This window comes from Eriocheir sinensis, chromosome 12 (genome assembly GCF_024679095.1).
Source record: "Eriocheir sinensis breed Jianghai 21 chromosome 12, ASM2467909v1, whole genome shotgun sequence".
Taxonomy (NCBI): domain Eukaryota; kingdom Metazoa; phylum Arthropoda; class Malacostraca; order Decapoda; family Varunidae; genus Eriocheir; species Eriocheir sinensis.
The window spans coordinates 21,943,331-21,960,222 of NC_066520.1; the positions used below are offsets into that span (position 1 = coordinate 21,943,331).

The following is a 16,892-nucleotide window of genomic DNA, read 5'->3' on the forward strand; positions in this document are numbered from 1 at the left end:
CCTGGAGGAGGGAGGGCCCGGCAAATGACAGTAATTTGAGTGATGGATCGAGGAGTAGGCTCTGGCGGGGGAGGGGCGGGGAGGGGCGGGAGGGGGAGTCAGGCTCGGCCGCCAGACCACCCCTAAGTTGCACCATGTTTCCCACACTTCCCACACTTTTCGCTTCGCTCCCTCTCCGCGCCCGGCACACCTGTCCTCCTGTAGCCGCTGCTCGTCACCTCCCAGGCCTGCACACACCCGAGCCAGGGGGCGGGACGTCACCAGGGGGCCGCGGTGTGCCTGGTGGCCAGGAGTGCGACGGTGTGAGGAGTTATGAAGCGATATCTTAAAGCAATACATCAAGCTTCACCCGCCGCTCCGAGGTCCGACAGTACGTTCTGGCATCAGTGTTTGCCTGGGTGAGCACTGGTACTCGACTTGGGAACACTGCAAACCATAACCTCGCCGGAGACAGGAATCTCCTCTCTCCCATAATTTATCCCGAAAATTATATAACGCTGCTCATTATTTTCAACTTAGCTTTCTGTTTTCATGTAGCATGTAGTGTTGTTGTGGAGGGAATGCACTCGCCCGTGGGGACAGGAGGTGTGAGTGGGGGGTGCGCCGCAGACGTGTGTCAGCACTGTTGCCTGGCCGGGAACCCAATGCGTTTAAACCACCATATTTGTGTCTGGCTTTCTTTAAGGTACTTTCTCTCTAAGCTTCGCCATAACAGCCTTCATCTGTCTCCTCATGCAGGCCAGTTCCTGTCGGAGGTTGAGCGACACGAGGACGCCGCCGACCACTACGTGAAGGCGGCCCAGCTGGCGCCCTCAGAGTACGAGATCATCTTCAACGCGGCCAACACCCTCCGGCAGGCGGGCAGGAACAAGCAGGCGGAGGAATACTACCGCCTCGCCGTCAACCTCAGACCTCAGGTAGGCGTCACGACTATGCTTCACACTAATACCTAATACTAAGTGATCTTTCAGCAAGCATAGGCTGCTGAGTTTTGTTGTCGTTGCCTTACGAGCTTCAGTAAGCGTTGTGTTTATGGGTGTGGTGTTTGGTGACGCTGCCGGGAATCAGTAATGCCAAGGTTCGTTGTTTCTCCCAAGGAGGCGACCTCGCACATGAACCTGGGCGCGATGCTGCACGTCAACGGCAAGTTGCTGGAGGCTGAGTCGAGTTACCTAGAGGCGCTGCGTCTCAAGCCCGACGACTCCATCACCAGGACCAACCTGCAGAAGCTGCGACACCTGCTGGCCAAAAAGGGCATTAGTCCCTCCAGATAACGGGGTGCCCCTCACGGCGAGCAACGCATCTGCGGGGCCGGCGGCCATCTGGGGTGTGCCGGGAGAGCTTCCTAATGCTGGGGCTCTAAGAGTGCCGCAAAAAGTAGCCCAGTGTCTTCCTGAAGGAGTCCCTGGGACACGTCCATCCCTCATCCTATGAACCTGGAGTACCACACTCAGCTGCCGTCCTGCCACCCTGTGAGCGGCAAGAAGCACAACGTCCCCTGCCGCCACTCGTCCCCCGGGGGCGTCCAGTCCTACACGCGGCCACGCCAGCACACTCACGCCACCCTGGGAGGCGCTCATCACAGCTCACCACAACTCGTCTAATGCTCAAGCCATCCAAAGCCTCCCAGCTCCGCCCGTGAGCACAATACGCAGCATCCCCCGGTGAGAAGATGGCGGCGGCGGCCCTGGCCGGCGGCTCGCTGCGAGTCCCTCACATCACAACACTGGCGGAGGGGCCACAGTGACGCTGACGCTAGATCATAATAGCTGATCTAGTCACACTGCGGAGCAGCAGCGAGTCTCCGGGCGGGCGTGAAAGAGTTCGGCTAAGCATCACGCCGCCATGCAGGCGGGTCTCCGCGCCGGGGGGCCGCTGGGCTGCCCGCCGAAGTCGCACATGCTGCAAAGTATTGGGCGGCATCGCATTTCAAGAAGCTTCTCTCCACAGCATCTAATGAAAAAATACTGTGAAAAATATTCAAAATTTATCTATCAAGGAGTGTTGAGTGGTACGCGCCTCCGCTTCTCAGTGGTCCAGCCTCACGTTTAGAGTCGCCTGTATCCCAGTGCCTTGGGTGCGGGGGGCGGGACGCCGCCTCGCCAGCGCCGGCAGGAGGCCGCTGCCCCGGCGAGCGACGTGGCGACGCTCCCCAAACTCTCGCTATATAGTCCAGGTTGTAGTCTAATTGTTATGTTTTATATATTTTTCTATAGAACAGATAATGTTTGCAGAAGTGCACTGGTTAACTTCCATAGTTACAGTATCTCTAAACGACCACTGTGCCAAACACACACACGTACAAGCGCACACGCACACACACACACACACACACACACACACACATTAGGTGCCAAATAATATTCACTTTTCCTTGTCTGATACACAAATACAAACTCACTGCTCTGATTTTTTTGTTAACACGCTGAGGTAATCCACGGTGATTACCTGACCTTATTGTATCCACTCAGCGTCAACAGTGAAGGAAGTAACATTAGCCGGGCAGTCTTCCACGCTTCGCCTCCCCCGCCACCGCAAAGCTACACACACACACGCAAACAAACAAACACACACACAAACACACACACGAACAAAACACAGTCATGTCCCCTGTTGCTTCCGAGACGAGACTGTCCGCTGGAACACAGTCATTCGCGGGTGATCAAGAAATACACGGTGTTAGGCTCTGGCCCCCCGCCCGCCAGGCAAGGGTGAGGGGCCGAGAAGGAGCACCAGTAGTTTGTAAATAATAGAAAAAGAGGTTTGTGTAGGGTTGTCTTTCTCACTGTTCATGGGTATTAAGGTTTTAGGGAAATTCCTGGTTGTGTTTACGATTCATCAAGACATTTAATCACGCCTGTTGGTCATACACACACACACACACACACACACACACACACACACACACACACACACACACACCTTCATTCTCTCGAAACCAGTGATATACATGCATCATCCATTTCATCACAGCAAAGTATACAGACAAAACTATCATGGGCGGATTTACTAAGCGTCTTGTACCTCGACATCGCCTGAAGAAGCACCACCTCTGCCGTTCATCTCCCGTCCACTGACCGTCCAACGAACACCTCCAACGGACACCTCAAGGCCGCTACGTAACATCCATTGGTCTAAACTCTAAAACACTCTCTCCTACTCCTGGCGGCAGTGTTTGTGTTCCACCGTCCTAGTGATAAAGGACTGTATTATAAGACCCAAGAACATTACTTTGACAGGGCTTTCATAGGAGTTGTGGTCATTTCCAGGAGTAGTTCTGTGACCCTGGTGATAGTGTGACCCTTCCTCTGTACCATGAACCTGTAGAAACACTCATTAGAACCCAGTTGGCCCCCTCTTTGACCTTTAGAAATAGATACTGTGAGAAGCGAGGGTGCCTTGTAATACCGCCCATAGAGACGGAGTAGAGATTTTGTTTCGTGTTCAAGTCACTCCGCCGGTCAGCCCTTGAGGACTTCCCCGTTGCAGGTGTCGATGTTAGAGCCTTGTCATGTAGATTCTTCAACACGCCACTTGACTAGAGATTATATACTCCCCCGACCCGTCCACTCTCCCCTAATCATACTCTCTCACGCCCATTCCTTTCACCTCTCTTTCCCTCCTCCTATCCTCACGTCACCTTCCTTCCCATTCCCGTCATATCCCTTCCCGTCACTTGTCCCGGAGTATTACTGTAGCACAATAATCTGTGATCATGTCAACTGGCGGGCGGTGACCCTCAGCGGCCTAGGCATTCACGCGGCGCCAAAAGTGATGTAATTATTGCCCTAAGATGAGGCGGCGGGGACGACACGGGAGGGAAACAACGTCTTGAGGGTGACATGCGCGGCGGTGATGTGTTAAAAAGGATGTGTATGCCTGCGTGGCTCTCCTGACGTGTTTCCTCCCCCCCGTGTTCTCCCCAAGGCCATGTAGTGCCCCGTGATGGCCCCGAGGTGTCTCCCCCGCGTCCAGTGCCTCAGCTTAGCTCGGCGCGCGTGGCCCCATCGCCGCCACCCCCACCACAGCCTTGCCTTCAAACCTAATCCTCCTACAAGCAGTTTGACTATTTGGTAAAGTAAGAGTTGTCAAGAGACAGGCGTGGGGACGAGGCGTGGGGCCCCGTGCGTGCGAGGAGAGCGTGCGGCCTTAGTAGTCTTGGTGAAGAAAATGATTTTTTTTTTTTTAACAAGCGGAAAAATACAAACGGCCTTCATAAATGCAGCATTCAGGGAAAGCAACGCACTAACGGCGGCAGCAGCAGCAGCAGCAAAACTATTATCACTAACATCGTCCTCCTTATCCAGAAGTGAAGAAGAGGGGACGGAAGCCACGATGTTCAGCGCCTCCTGATACTGCTGCTGCCGCTACTCCAGTGTGACAAAGAACAACAGTAGTAGCAACAACAACAACAACAACAATAACAACAGTAGCAAAAACAACAGCAACAACAACAATGTTATTCGTAACCTGTTTCATCATAACCAAATCCTAACGCCGCTCGTCCTGCTGAGCCAGAGTGAAGCAGGCGAGCCAGCCAGCCCTTTATTGTTGTAGGTTAACGTATACAAATGTGCAATATCAGAATATTGTGAGGGGCAGCCACAGCCAGCCGGGCGAGGCGACCACCACCTGCCTCACCAGCTGACGCCTCGGCCTGGCTGACGCTGCGCCCCAGAGCCCCGGTGACTGTGGGTGGCGGCGGGGCGGCGACGCAGCAGCGGCCGCCGCCCCGCGCCCCCACCACGCTCTAACTAATTGTGATGAAGCAATGTTCTCTAATGCCTTGTAGATGATATGCCAAAGACTACGTAGATATGTTTCCTAGATGTGTAAGAGATGAGCCTCATATTATTAATGATAATTTTTCCCCGATGGGGAATGACAAAATCAAAAGTAGTGTTGGTCTGTAGCGCGGCGGGCGGCGTGGCGGGCGGCGGGGCGGGTGTGCGGGCGCCGCAGCGACGCCAACACCCAGCAGCTTTATTTATTGCCCTCCTGAGCCTCCTCCTCCCCTCGATGCTGTAAACAGTGGAGCGGCGCCCCCTCCGCCCCGCCCCGCCCCGCCCGGCACGACGCCCGCTCACAGTTATATTTCTTTCTTAATCAAAAACTTGTGGGCTGTGTATTTCTCTCTCTCTCTCTCTCTCTCTCTCTCTCTCTCTCTCTCTCTCTCTCTCTCATCACGGTAATTTCTCCCCCTACACCGTCACCTTTCTGTCTCTCCTCCGTCTACCTCCGCTCCTCGTCTCGCCCTCACCGCGCGTGCCTAAGCCTTTGATAACTTCCCTAATATTTCATGGTTCCTACTTTCCCACTTTCTTTCTCCATTCTTTTCTTTCCTTTTTTCCCTTCTTTTCTTTCTCCTTTTTATCCTGTTTTCCCATCCTCCTCTTTTTTTTCATTTTCATTAATCTTCCTCTTATCCTTCGCCTTCCTCCTCCTCCTCTTCCTCCTTCAACTGTTTCCGGATAGTTAAAAAAAAAGCGTTTCCATTTAGATTTTTCTCTAGTACCGTTTCCAGTATTTGTTTCGCCTCTCGTTGTAAAAGCAAATACTTGTTCAAAACACATATCTATATTATTGCCGAAAAAATGTGTGGGATCTGATCCTACGTAAAAAATAAATTATCGTTATTATTGTTATTTTCCAGGTTGGTTGTTTTTCTTTTGTATGTGTGTTTATATTCTGTTAATTATTATTATTTCTTTTACTTCACTTCCTTTGTTAATTTATCATGGTCGCCTTCGTATACTACTGTTTCCTTTATGGTATCCTATCTTGTCTTATCGACTGAAAATAAAGACTTTGTATTAACGAGTGTCTCCATTTACCCTTTAATAGTTTCTGCCGCCCCGCTTCTCTTTAATTCCCCTTTCCTCCCTCTCCTCTTTCCCTTTCCTCCCCCTCCCTCTCCCCTTTCCCTCTAACCATTTGCGTCTTTCCCTTCCCCCCTTTTTCCCCTCCCTTCCCCCTCCCTTTCTCCTTTCCTTCCTCTCCTCTTTCACTCCCCATCACTCCCTCTTTCCCTTCCCTCATCCCCCCTCTCCCCCTTCCTTCCCCCTTCCCCTTTCCCTCTTCCCTTTCCTCTTTTCCCTCCCTCCCTCCTCCTTTACCTTTCCTCTCAAGAAGCAAAAGCTGAGGAAAGAAAACCAAGAGGAAGAAAGAGAGAGAGAGAGAGAGAGAGAGAGAGAGACTAAAGATGACAAACGGTGAGAAATAAAGAGCAAAACCATCTCTCCCTCTCCCTCTCTCTCTCTCTCTCTCTCTCTCTCTCTCTCTCTCTCTCTCTCTCTCTCTCTCCCGGCCCCCCTCAGGTAATGCCAGGTAAGCCAGAGTCCCAAGAAGTCTCTGCTGAGGCTGATAATTGGTCTCCTCCATCTCCCTCTTCCTCTCCGGAGCAGGTCACGTCATTTTAAAGAGGAGGAGGAGGAGGGGAGGAGGAGGAGGAGAAAGGGAAGAAGAGGTGGTGCAGCTAAGGGAAGAGAGAAATGGTAAGGAAGAGAAGAAAGAGGAGGAGGAGGAGAAGGAAAAAGAGGAGGAGGAGGAGGAGGAGGTGATGGTTATAGTATTGATGATAGAGATAGAGGAGGAGAAGGAGGGGGAGGAGAAAAAGAGTAAAGAAGAGGAAGAGGAAAAGGAGAAAAACAACGATAGAACATAATGATCCATAACACTAAGGAAACAAAACTAACTAACAAACACACAAACACACAAAACAAATAACACAATCCCTTAACCTCATACAACCTCCCTCTCTCCCTCTCTCCCTCTCTCGCTCTCTCCCTTGGTCGCTGGCTCGCCCGGCTCACCCCGCGACACCTTCCGAGCATCCCAAGGCAACGCATGACAGCTAAATTTTGACACATCGCCCGCTCTGCAAACACACCTCCTCTGCCTCGAAACTTCCCTGGCATTTCGTCCCTCTGAGTCCCACACGAGGAGACGGAGGAGGAGGAGGAGGAGGGAATGAGAGGGAGAAAGTTGAGAAAGAGTAATGAGAATGAGAGTGTATGAAGGAGACGGAGGAGGAGGAGGAGGATAAGAAGAAGAAGGAGAGAAGAGAAAAAAAGGTGAAAGGTATAGAAGGAAAGAGAATGAAGATGACAATGACGATAAGAGTTAATGAAGGAGACGGAGAAAGAGGAGGAGGAGGATAAGAATGAGAAAGAAGAGGAAGTGAGGGAAAAAAAGGAAGAAGAAAGTTGACAAAGAATGATGATAAAGACGAAAATAAGAATAAATGAAGGAGGACAAAAAAATGAAGAAGGAAGAAAAGGAGCAGAAAGAAGAGAGGGAAGCAATAATAACAATAAAAACAAGAGTGAAAGAAGAGGAGGAAGAGGAAGAGGAAGAGAACAAGAAGAAGAGGAGGGATGCTATAGACAAATTTACACTGAACCGACTTTAAAATATAACAAAAAAATGACAAAACAAGAGAAATAAAAAGAGTAGACGAGATGAGATAAAAAGAAAAACATTAAAACAAAATCAGAACAGATCTACCCTACACCCTTCCCCTCCTCCACCCCTATCCCCCTCCTCCTCCCCCCTCCCCCACACACACCTGAGAGCACCTGAGGCCCCTCTCCGCGTGTGCAGGTAAGAATTTTCACCTGCAGGAGCCGCGGCAGGTGAGGTTTGATATTACTGTCACTGGCAAAGATGAGGAATCTCTCTCTCTCTCTCTCTCTCTCTCTCTCTCTCTCTCTCTCTCTCTCTCTCTCTCTCTCTCTCTCTCTCTCTCTCTCTCTCTCTCTCTCTCTCTCTCTCTCTCTCCGAGGGTTTTTTTCCTTTTTTTTCTTTTTTTGTGGGATTTTTAAGTATCTGTTTCTGTTTTTCTGGTAATGTGAAGGTTTTTTGTGGGGGGGGGGGGGATGAGGAAAGGGGGGTTGTGGGGGGTTGTGTGTGTGTGTGTGTGTGTGTGTGTGTGTGTGTGTATGTGTGTGTGTGTGTGTGTGTGTGTGTGTGTGTGTGTGTGTGTGTGAGTAAGTCTTGGGTAATTAATTATTCAGTTTCATTATTATTATTATTATTATTATTATTATTATTATTATTATTATTATTATTATTATTATTATTATTATTATTATTATTATTATTACTGTTATGAATCATGGCGGTCATCATCAAAATCAGTCTCCAAAATCTTGACAACTTGACATAAACAAACAAATAAATAAGTAAATAAAAAGATAGACAGATTAATAAGTAAATGAAGAAAAGTTAACAAATAAGAACACAGAATAAAAAGAATAAGAAGAAAAATAAAGAGGGAAAAAAGAGAAAAAATATCAACCACCCCGCGATACAAATACACACACACCTGCATTCACCTGCGCGATAGTCTCTCCTTAATGAGGCGCGTGAGGTGACAGGTAGCGGCCGGGGCGAGGTGACGAACGAAGCGTCGGATCAGTTTGAGTCTAGAGAATTAGAATGCAGACGAAGGGAGATAAATGGCCGGGCGATGAAAATGACAGGCGCAACACGGAGGCGGCGGGGGAGGCGTGATAGATTGTCCCACACCGAAGGAAAGAACGACAGGCGGGCGGGAACGAGGAGCTCCGAGGCTGATGATAAGTGTACAAGATGAATATATAATGCAATGAGACAAAAGGGGAAGAAGAGGAAGATGGAGGATGAAGAGGGAGATGAAGAAAGAGTTGAAGAAGAGGAGGGCGAAGAGGGGAACGAAGAGGGGGTCGAACAGGGGGTTGAAGAAGAGATGGGCGAAGAGGGGACGGAGAAGGGGACGAAGAGGTGGTCGAACAGGGGGACGAAGAGGGGGTCGAACAGGGGGTTGAAGAAGAGATGGGCGAAGAGGGAGACGAAGAAGGGGACGAAGAGGGGGTCGAACAGGGGGTTGAAGAAGAGATGGGCGAAGAGGGGACGAAGAAGGGGACGAAGAGGTGGTCGAACAGGGGGTTGAAGAAGAGATGGGCGAAGAGGGGACGAAGAAGGGGACGAAGAGGGGGTCGAACAGGGGGTTGAAGAGGGGGATGGGAGTAAGGATGAGCGTGTTCCTGAGTGCAAGTGCGTCTTAGTTCCATATCGGGTTCCCACTTCGACTATTTCCCAAACCCACAGAGAAGATCAATCGTGTTTTCAGGGGTGAATTTCCACGCTTAAGTCGGCTAAAACCACCACCAGCACCACAACATCTACCAGGCTTCCACTATGACTATTTCCTAAAGCCACTGAGAAGATTAATCGGGGTTTTCATTGGTGATTTTCCCGTCCAAGGCGCAGAAGTCGCGTAAAACTCTCAACACCATCAGAGAACAGTCCATGAAGGAAATCCCATGCGGCAAAGTCTTTCTATAGACGAGAGGCTTTTCCAGCTGGCGATCTGTGGTGCTGATATGTTTAAGAATACTGGCTTTGAATGTTCTTATGGATGAATGTTAGTTGAAGATGTGGAAATGTTGGGTTTAGCAAGAGGAGACGGAGAGGGAGAAGGGGGAAGCGTGTATGAGTGAGGTGTGGCTTGTTTTTCTGGCGTGTGAAGTGTGAAGGGGGGTTTTTAAGGTTGAGTGTTAGTTAAAAGTGAAAGTAGTGGGCTTAGAGTGAAGGGAACTGTTTTAGGGGTTAGTTAAAGAAGTAGAAAGGGGAAGTGTAAGGAAGTGGCTGTGTTTTATAATTTTTTTTTTTTTTTTTGTGTGTGTGTGTGTTTTCAAAGTATATAATCTCTCTCTCTCTCTCTCTCTCTCTCTCTCTCTCTCTCTCTCTCTCTCTCTCTCAGCGCTAACATAGACATCATAAGCGGTTCAACCCTCGACCTGGTTCCCATTTTCTCATCAATGTCAATAGATAAAAATTTAATGAAGATCTTCGAAGGATTATTAACTTTTTTCTATCCACCGGCGGCAAAGTTCATCAAGATATCACATGCAACTATTTCACATGTAAAACTATCACCCTCGAGACACCAGCTTGTCATCACTTCCTCCCCTCGACACCTTGCACCTCGCCGTTCCCTTTCCTTCCAATCGCTCCTCCTCTTCCTTCTCCTCCTCATCATCATCCCTCTCCTCCTCCTCTTTATTTCCACCAATTCCTCTCTCTCTCTCTCTCTCTCTCTCTCTCTCTCTCTCTCTCTCTCTCTCTCTCTCTCTCTCTCTCTCTCTCTCTCTCTCTCTCTCTCTCTCTCTCTCTCTCTCTCTCTCTCTCTCTCTCTCTCTCTCTCTCTCTCTCTCTCTCTCTCTCTCTCTCTCTCTCTCTCTAATCCAATTCCACCTCCATCTCTTTCTTTTCCAATTTCTAACAGACCAGCCAGCCAGTCATCCATCCAGCCAGACAGCCAAACACATAGACAGATAGAAAGCCAGCCAGCCATACAGCCAGCCAGCCAGTCAGACAGCCAAGCACACAGACGGACAGAGGGACATTCAGCCAGTCCGCCAGTCAGCTCTCCAAACATCGCAGAACACAACAAGCGGACAGATGCCTTGCAAACCCTAACAGTCCCCGCAAATCTCCCTCCCTTCGTCCCTTGGTTCCTCCCCCCCACCTCCCTCACCGCCGTCCCTCGCCAGGCAGGAAGCAAGACCATTATATTAAGCGCGCGGCAATTTACGAGGTGTTGTTGAGGGGGGCGAAGGGCGGGTAATGACAGGTCGCGGAGAAGCCAGGGGAAGGGTCCATCTTAGGAGACTATTAGAACCGGGATGCGCTGTGTCTCCTCGCGTCTCGGTCTCCGTCTCTTGCTCTGGCTATCTCTTTCTTTCTCTCTCTGTCTGTTTCTGTAAGTGTGTTTGTCTGTGTGTCTTCTGTCTCGTCTGTCTCTCTTTCTTTCTCTGTCCGTCTGTCTGTTTCTCCGTTTGTTCATCTTTGGAGACCTGAAGATTCTGATTTCTCTGTCTTCTCATTTCTGTCTGTGTCTCTCTTTCTCTGTCTGTTTCTTTGTTGGACTCTTTGTCTGTCAATCTGGTTCTCTCGTCATGTCTGTCTCTGTGTGTGAGGTCTTTATCACTGTCTGTCTGCATGTCTGTTTTTTGTCTGTCTGTCTGTCTGTCCAGCCTTGTATCAGTCTTCGTCTCAGTCTGTGTCAGCCTATATTTTTTTAAGTCTGTGTCTGTTTCTATCTTCCTTGCCTGTCTGTCTGTCTGTTCGCATATTCCCGTCTCTCTCTCTCTCTCTCTCTCTCTCTCTCTCTCTCTCTCTCTCTCTCTCTCTCTCTCTCTCTCTCTCTCTCTCTCTCTCTCTCTCTAAGAAATTGCTCACGTGTATATGTCTCCCTAATCTTAGTTTTTTTTTAACAAGCGTCATTAAAAATATTCTGATGGTTTCATAAAAAAAAATTGGAAATAGCTTCATCATTACACACACACACACACACACACACACACACACACACACACACACACACACTAGCAGCATTGATATCGTCTGATCCCGTACGTTCAATAATTCCATTTAGTTATTTAATGAAAGGTTTGCTCGCTATGCGCATCCGGCTTCTTTTTTTTTTTTTACAATGACCAGCAAAATAAATTAAAACCACATTTCCTTTTTTGAATGTTTTATAAGTGTAATCATTCATCTAGCATTCTCTCTCTCTCTCTCTCTCTCTCTCTCTCTCTCTCTCTCTCTCTCTCTCTCTCTCTCTCTCTCTCTCTCTCTCTCTCTCTCTCTCTCTCTCTCTCTCTCTCTCTCTCTCTCTCGCGGCAATGTCAGGAAACACATATCATTTTACTGAATATGCAATCTAGTCACATGTGCTGTCCAGAACTGCCGGTTACCTTGCATCTTGCACAATTATTCAGCATAATCACACGTGGCCGGGACATTCCACTTGCTAATACGAGTCATTTGCCCGTCAGCCTCGCATGCAACTGGCCCTATCGCAGAAGACACTCCATTACTCGATGCATATTATTCCTGCATCGCTTTCCACTTTATCGCATGGGACATTTCGCCGCTCCGTACGTATAGTTACTTTGACCGTCTCCGCCGCCGCGCCCTCCATACCGGTTGTCTATGTGTCTGTTTGTCTGGGTGCTCGGTGTCCAGGTTGGGTTCCCGGTATGTAAAGTGATGTCGTTTTAGAGGACATCACTAACACCTGTCTCCTAGCAACATCACACCTACGGCTAGTCACTGATCGCTGTCTGGATTATAATAAGTCACCTCTCTGAAGCCTATACATGTCTTGAGGCTTCCAGGCATTTTAAACGAGTAAGCGATTTACGAGGTCACACTAACATCTGTCTCCTAGCAACACAACACCTGCTGGTAGTCACTGATCGCTGTTTGGTATATAATAAGTCACCTCTCTGAAACCTATCATGATGCACGTTGAGGCTTCCAGGCATATTAAACGAATAAGCGATTTACGAGGTCACACTAACACTGTCTCCTAGCAACACAACACCTGCTGGTAGTCACTGATCGATGTCTAGTATAAAACATGTCACCAATAAGAAACCTACGTGTGTTGAGACCTCCAAGCATATAGATCGAGGCGATTTACGAGGTCAAACTAGCACCCGTCTCCTAGCAACGCCACATCTACGGTTAGTCACTGATTGCGGTCAGGTATATAACATGTCACCTCTCTGAAGCCTAACTGCGTGGTGAGGCTTCTCGGTATATTGAACGAAGACGAGGCGAAACTATTGGCTGACACAGACTAAGACGAACATGGTAAACTTGAAGCGAAAGAAAATTACTAGTTTTCAGGAGCAGTAAGTAGCGGGCTTTTTTTTTTTTTTTTTCATTTTTGTTTTCTTTTTTTTTACGCCCTTGCACTGTCTCCTTTGCTGTAAAAAAAAAAAAGGAAAAAAAAAGTTACTCCATTTTTTAATACCGGTAGAGAAGAGGGATGCTCAACAAGCTCCTCTTTAAAGGATTCGCAGTATTTCTACTTCGTTTCATGCCGTCCAGTTCATTCATTAAGTCAAAACAATATATAGTCCTGATGTTCTCTCGCACTCAAAAAAGTCAGTGTTGTTTTTTTTGTCAGTCAGTTCGTGAGGTGACCACAAAACGGAGTCATAAGGACAAACCCAGCCACGGAGTCAGGGCAGGGTTAATGCATGGTGCTTCCTCAGTCGTGGACAATTTACTCAAAACACTGAGGAGGGACGCACATATATGGCGGAAATACTTGTTTCGCGCCAACGTCATGAAGTGTCAAAAGGGTGAGACCCGGAGTGCCGTGTTATCACCCTGCAGCAAACACACACCAACCCTCGTGCGGCCTACTGAGTGGGGTGACTACTGCCCTCCTGATGAGTGAGGGATGACGGGTGAGGGGTGAGGGCCGAGGACCGCCGCCACGCTCCATGCCTCGCGGGTGTCATCCAGCAGCCACTCTGCCCTGCGCCTCCCCGAAGCGAGGAGAAACAGGGTCGTATTTTCATCTGCTAAATGAGCCACAACTATCGCTCCCCGCCACGACCGCCGCTTCTACCGCCGCCGTCGCGCCTCTCTGCTCTCGGGGCTGCCAAATCGCCAGAAAATTGTGGCTAATGGCATTTTTACACACTAACTGGCACTGAGTGATGGAGGGCCATTATCCCTGCCTAGTCGCTGAGCATCAGTAACTCCTGGTCGCTGAGACCCACGCAAGGCATTTACTCGGACAATCATGCCCCCGGGACACGGAGGCGTTGACTTTTTGCCCAGGACATCACCGGCGGGAAGGGGGGCGCCAGGGGGGACGGGGCATGGCGTGGGAGGGCCCGAAGATGAAGGGAAGGTGGTGCGAGGCGCGGCGAGGCAGGTGGCGCCAGTTACCAGGTGGGCCGCGCCAGTCCTGAGTCACCTGCCCGGCCCGCCCCGCCAGAAGCCCGGCCGCCGAACTGATCCCTCGAAGATCGTCGCGTAATCATCGCTCTCCTGCTGCTGGGGAAAGTCTGCGGCGGGACGGTAGGACCATAAACGCTACCCGGTGAGAGGTCCGCGTCGGCACGTCCCAGGGAACAATGGTCCTTGTCAGCGGCGAACGTGTTTATGATTTACTCACGACTCTGCTATAAACCCTAACTCGTCCTCCTTCTCACCCTTCTCCTCCTCATCGTCCTCCTCCTCTCCCTCATACACACCGGCTTGGACGCGCTTCACTCACGTTTTAAAGAACATTCTCAATCGTCTTTATTTTTCGAGGCGAATGAGATCAGATTCCGCGGCAAAGGCGATTCATTATGGTGTGTTTTCGGGCCACATTTGGCAATGCTGACATGATAGACGGGACGCCCATCCATCGTGGCTGAAGCACCATCAGTCTGCCGAGCGAACACTTGAGGCGCAACGAGCGAATCTTTCTGAGCCAAGTGTCGCCTGCGTGCCGGTAATAGACGAGTGCAACATAAAGACATATGGAGCCCAGCAGTGACGCCGAAGTAAAAACTCACTTCATTTATGCAGCCACGCTGATTGGCTCGCCGCTCGCCTCCGAACCCCGCTGATTGGTTGCCCCGGTGTTGAGGGCGGCCCACTCTTATCAGCGGGTCATGCAATGCGCGCCTAATCCCCCGCTGACCACAATCTTTGACGCCGTTTTAATATCAAACAGACAGAATGTGTGTCGATCTGGGCCGCATATCAGGACTGAGGGCGCCGCCGAGCCTTCCCAGCACCTCCCTACCGCCTCCCCCCCCATCGACCATCCTCACCTCCTACTGGGGTTGAGGGCGAAACACTCACTCATTGGACGCACGCCGCCTCCTGCATGATAATGGCTGCCTTGCTGCTTGCTAAGGAGGGTTGCCAGCTGACCCTCCCACCAGCCGCCAGCGCGTTCACCCTCCCTGCCCGCCGCTCCGCCACCCTATCCCACGGCTCTCCCTCTTGCTCCCTCTTGGACCGCCCAGACCATAAACTCTTTGACAGCAAGCAGTCCCGTTTTCCCCGTCTCTTAGTCTTCTTGTGTTACGTAAGCATTTCATTCGCGAGACGGCAAAGGGAAGCGCTCTCGTATCGTGGCTTTCAAATATCTTTTTTTTCCTTTTCTTCGTATAATCTTTTTTCCCTTCGAGACAAACAGGATGCAGGGGCTGGTGTATCACTGAGCATCTATCCAAACCCTCGGAATGACAGCAGGATGGAGGAGGAGGGGGAGGAGGAGGAGGAGGAGAAAGAGGAGGAGGAGGAGGAAGAGGCGGAGGAAGAGGAGGTCTGACAAAAAAATAACAGGTGGGGTGATGACAGCCATCTCGAGAAGGGGAAATGAGGCTCAATGTGTGGCCCGGAAGAATGGAGGAGGAGGAGGAGGAGGAGGAGGAGGAGGCGGAAGAGGAGGAGGAGGACGACGACGACTCAGAACATAGAGAAAGAAAAATACATATTGACTGAAGTGTAAATTCTCCCGCACACGCACGCACTCACACACTAGTCCCATAATAATAATAATAATAATAATAATAATAATAATAATAATAATAATAATAATAATAATAACTACAACAATTATCATCATCATCATTAGCCTGTATTATTCTGCATGCTATTTAGACAAACTTGTAGCTAAACCAATAATTATCGGCAAAATATTAAACCGAGAAACAAAACAGTCACGTGATAAATGCCTGATAAAAAAAAAAACATTACCATTGAAAGTTGAGGAGCAAGAAGAATCATGAGAACCGAATATTTCACCGTGCAATATAGTGATTTATTTTAGGGTTTTCGTTATAAATCGCCCGCCAGTTACTACGAAAGGTGCACACCCTATTTGACGACGAGAAAGTTACGCATATTATTTTGTTTTTTATTGATTGACATATATAATGAATAATTAACGTGTATATGCGTTCTTTGCACCCCCTTGTGTACTGACCCGAAATGTACCCTTGATCCTAAAACAGTTGTAATAATAGTTGGAATTATAATTATAGTTGGAATTTCGTCTCAGTAATATACGCACAAAAAAATAAATAAAAACTGCAGATATAAGTAGAGGTATTATGGAGCTTGTTATAGGGTCAAAAAATCAGGCAAAGGGCAAAACCAGATAAAAATAAATAAATAAATAAATAAATAAATACCTTGCCTCACGTTCTATTTAGTTTTCCATTAAAAGTATCGTTTTCTTCAACAACTTTCTTTTTACTGATTTAATGGTAGACAAAACTAAATCCACGAACAGTTCCCTATCCTATGTTTTTTTATAATTTTACATCAATGGAAAACGAATTGATTAAGTACTATGAACCTATGAGTCGCACTAACAACATGAGTAATGAGGACAACAACTGAAATTATACACATATATAGTTCAATTATTTATCTTATTTATCTTCTACACAACTATTCCACGCCTACACGATTAATTGCAATGCTTAAAAACTCGATAATTCCAAATACTAAGGACTGGGGTGGGGGTGCTTTCATGTGTGTGTATGTGTGTGTGTGTTATGAGGGAAGAAAAACTGCTTGATCCTCACCACAAAAAAAATGTCTCAGCCTTATCAAAGAAAACAGCCTAGCATTAAGGGAAAGAAAATGAGAAGTAGGAGGAGGAGGAAGAGGAGGAGGAAAGGAGAATCGCAATAGCCTACCATTATGGGGAAGAAGATAAGAAGAAGGGGAAGAGAAGGAGGAGAAGGAGAAGGAGGAGGAGGAGGAAAGGAAAATGACAATAGCCTAGCATTATGGGGAAGAAGATGGGGAAAAAAGAGGAGGAGGAGGAAAGACGAGCAACACCACACAAGCCTGAGAACTGTCATTTACCTTATCAGATGCGATGTGCTGGTGGCCACGATGATAGTATTCCTTCCTCTGGCTGCACACCTGTAAAGAAAAGGAGGGAGACAGGCAGATGAGGAAAGGCAAGTGTAGGAAACATTATATATATATGGCGTCTATCACAACCCCGTATCTTTTTTTTATAGTCTCTGCATACCTTGGTCTTGGAGTAGAGAGGATCACCCAAATGTATAAGCCAT

General features: G+C 48.6%; 1 protein-coding gene across 1 annotated transcript in view; it reads left to right on the forward strand.

Annotated features, from left to right (window-relative positions):
• The window catches only part of LOC126997627 (protein O-mannosyl-transferase TMTC2-like), a 61,049-nt gene extending 55,232 nt beyond the window's left edge, over positions 1–5,817 (forward strand). The window contains exons 9-10 of the mRNA XM_050858817.1: positions 739–917; positions 1,098–5,817. Of these exons, the coding sequence (XP_050714774.1) occupies positions 739–917; positions 1,098–1,274 (356 nt within the window). The 3' untranslated portion in view covers positions 1,275–5,817. The remainder of the gene's footprint in view (positions 1–738; positions 918–1,097) is intronic.
• Positions 5,818–16,892: the final 11,075 nt, after the last annotated feature.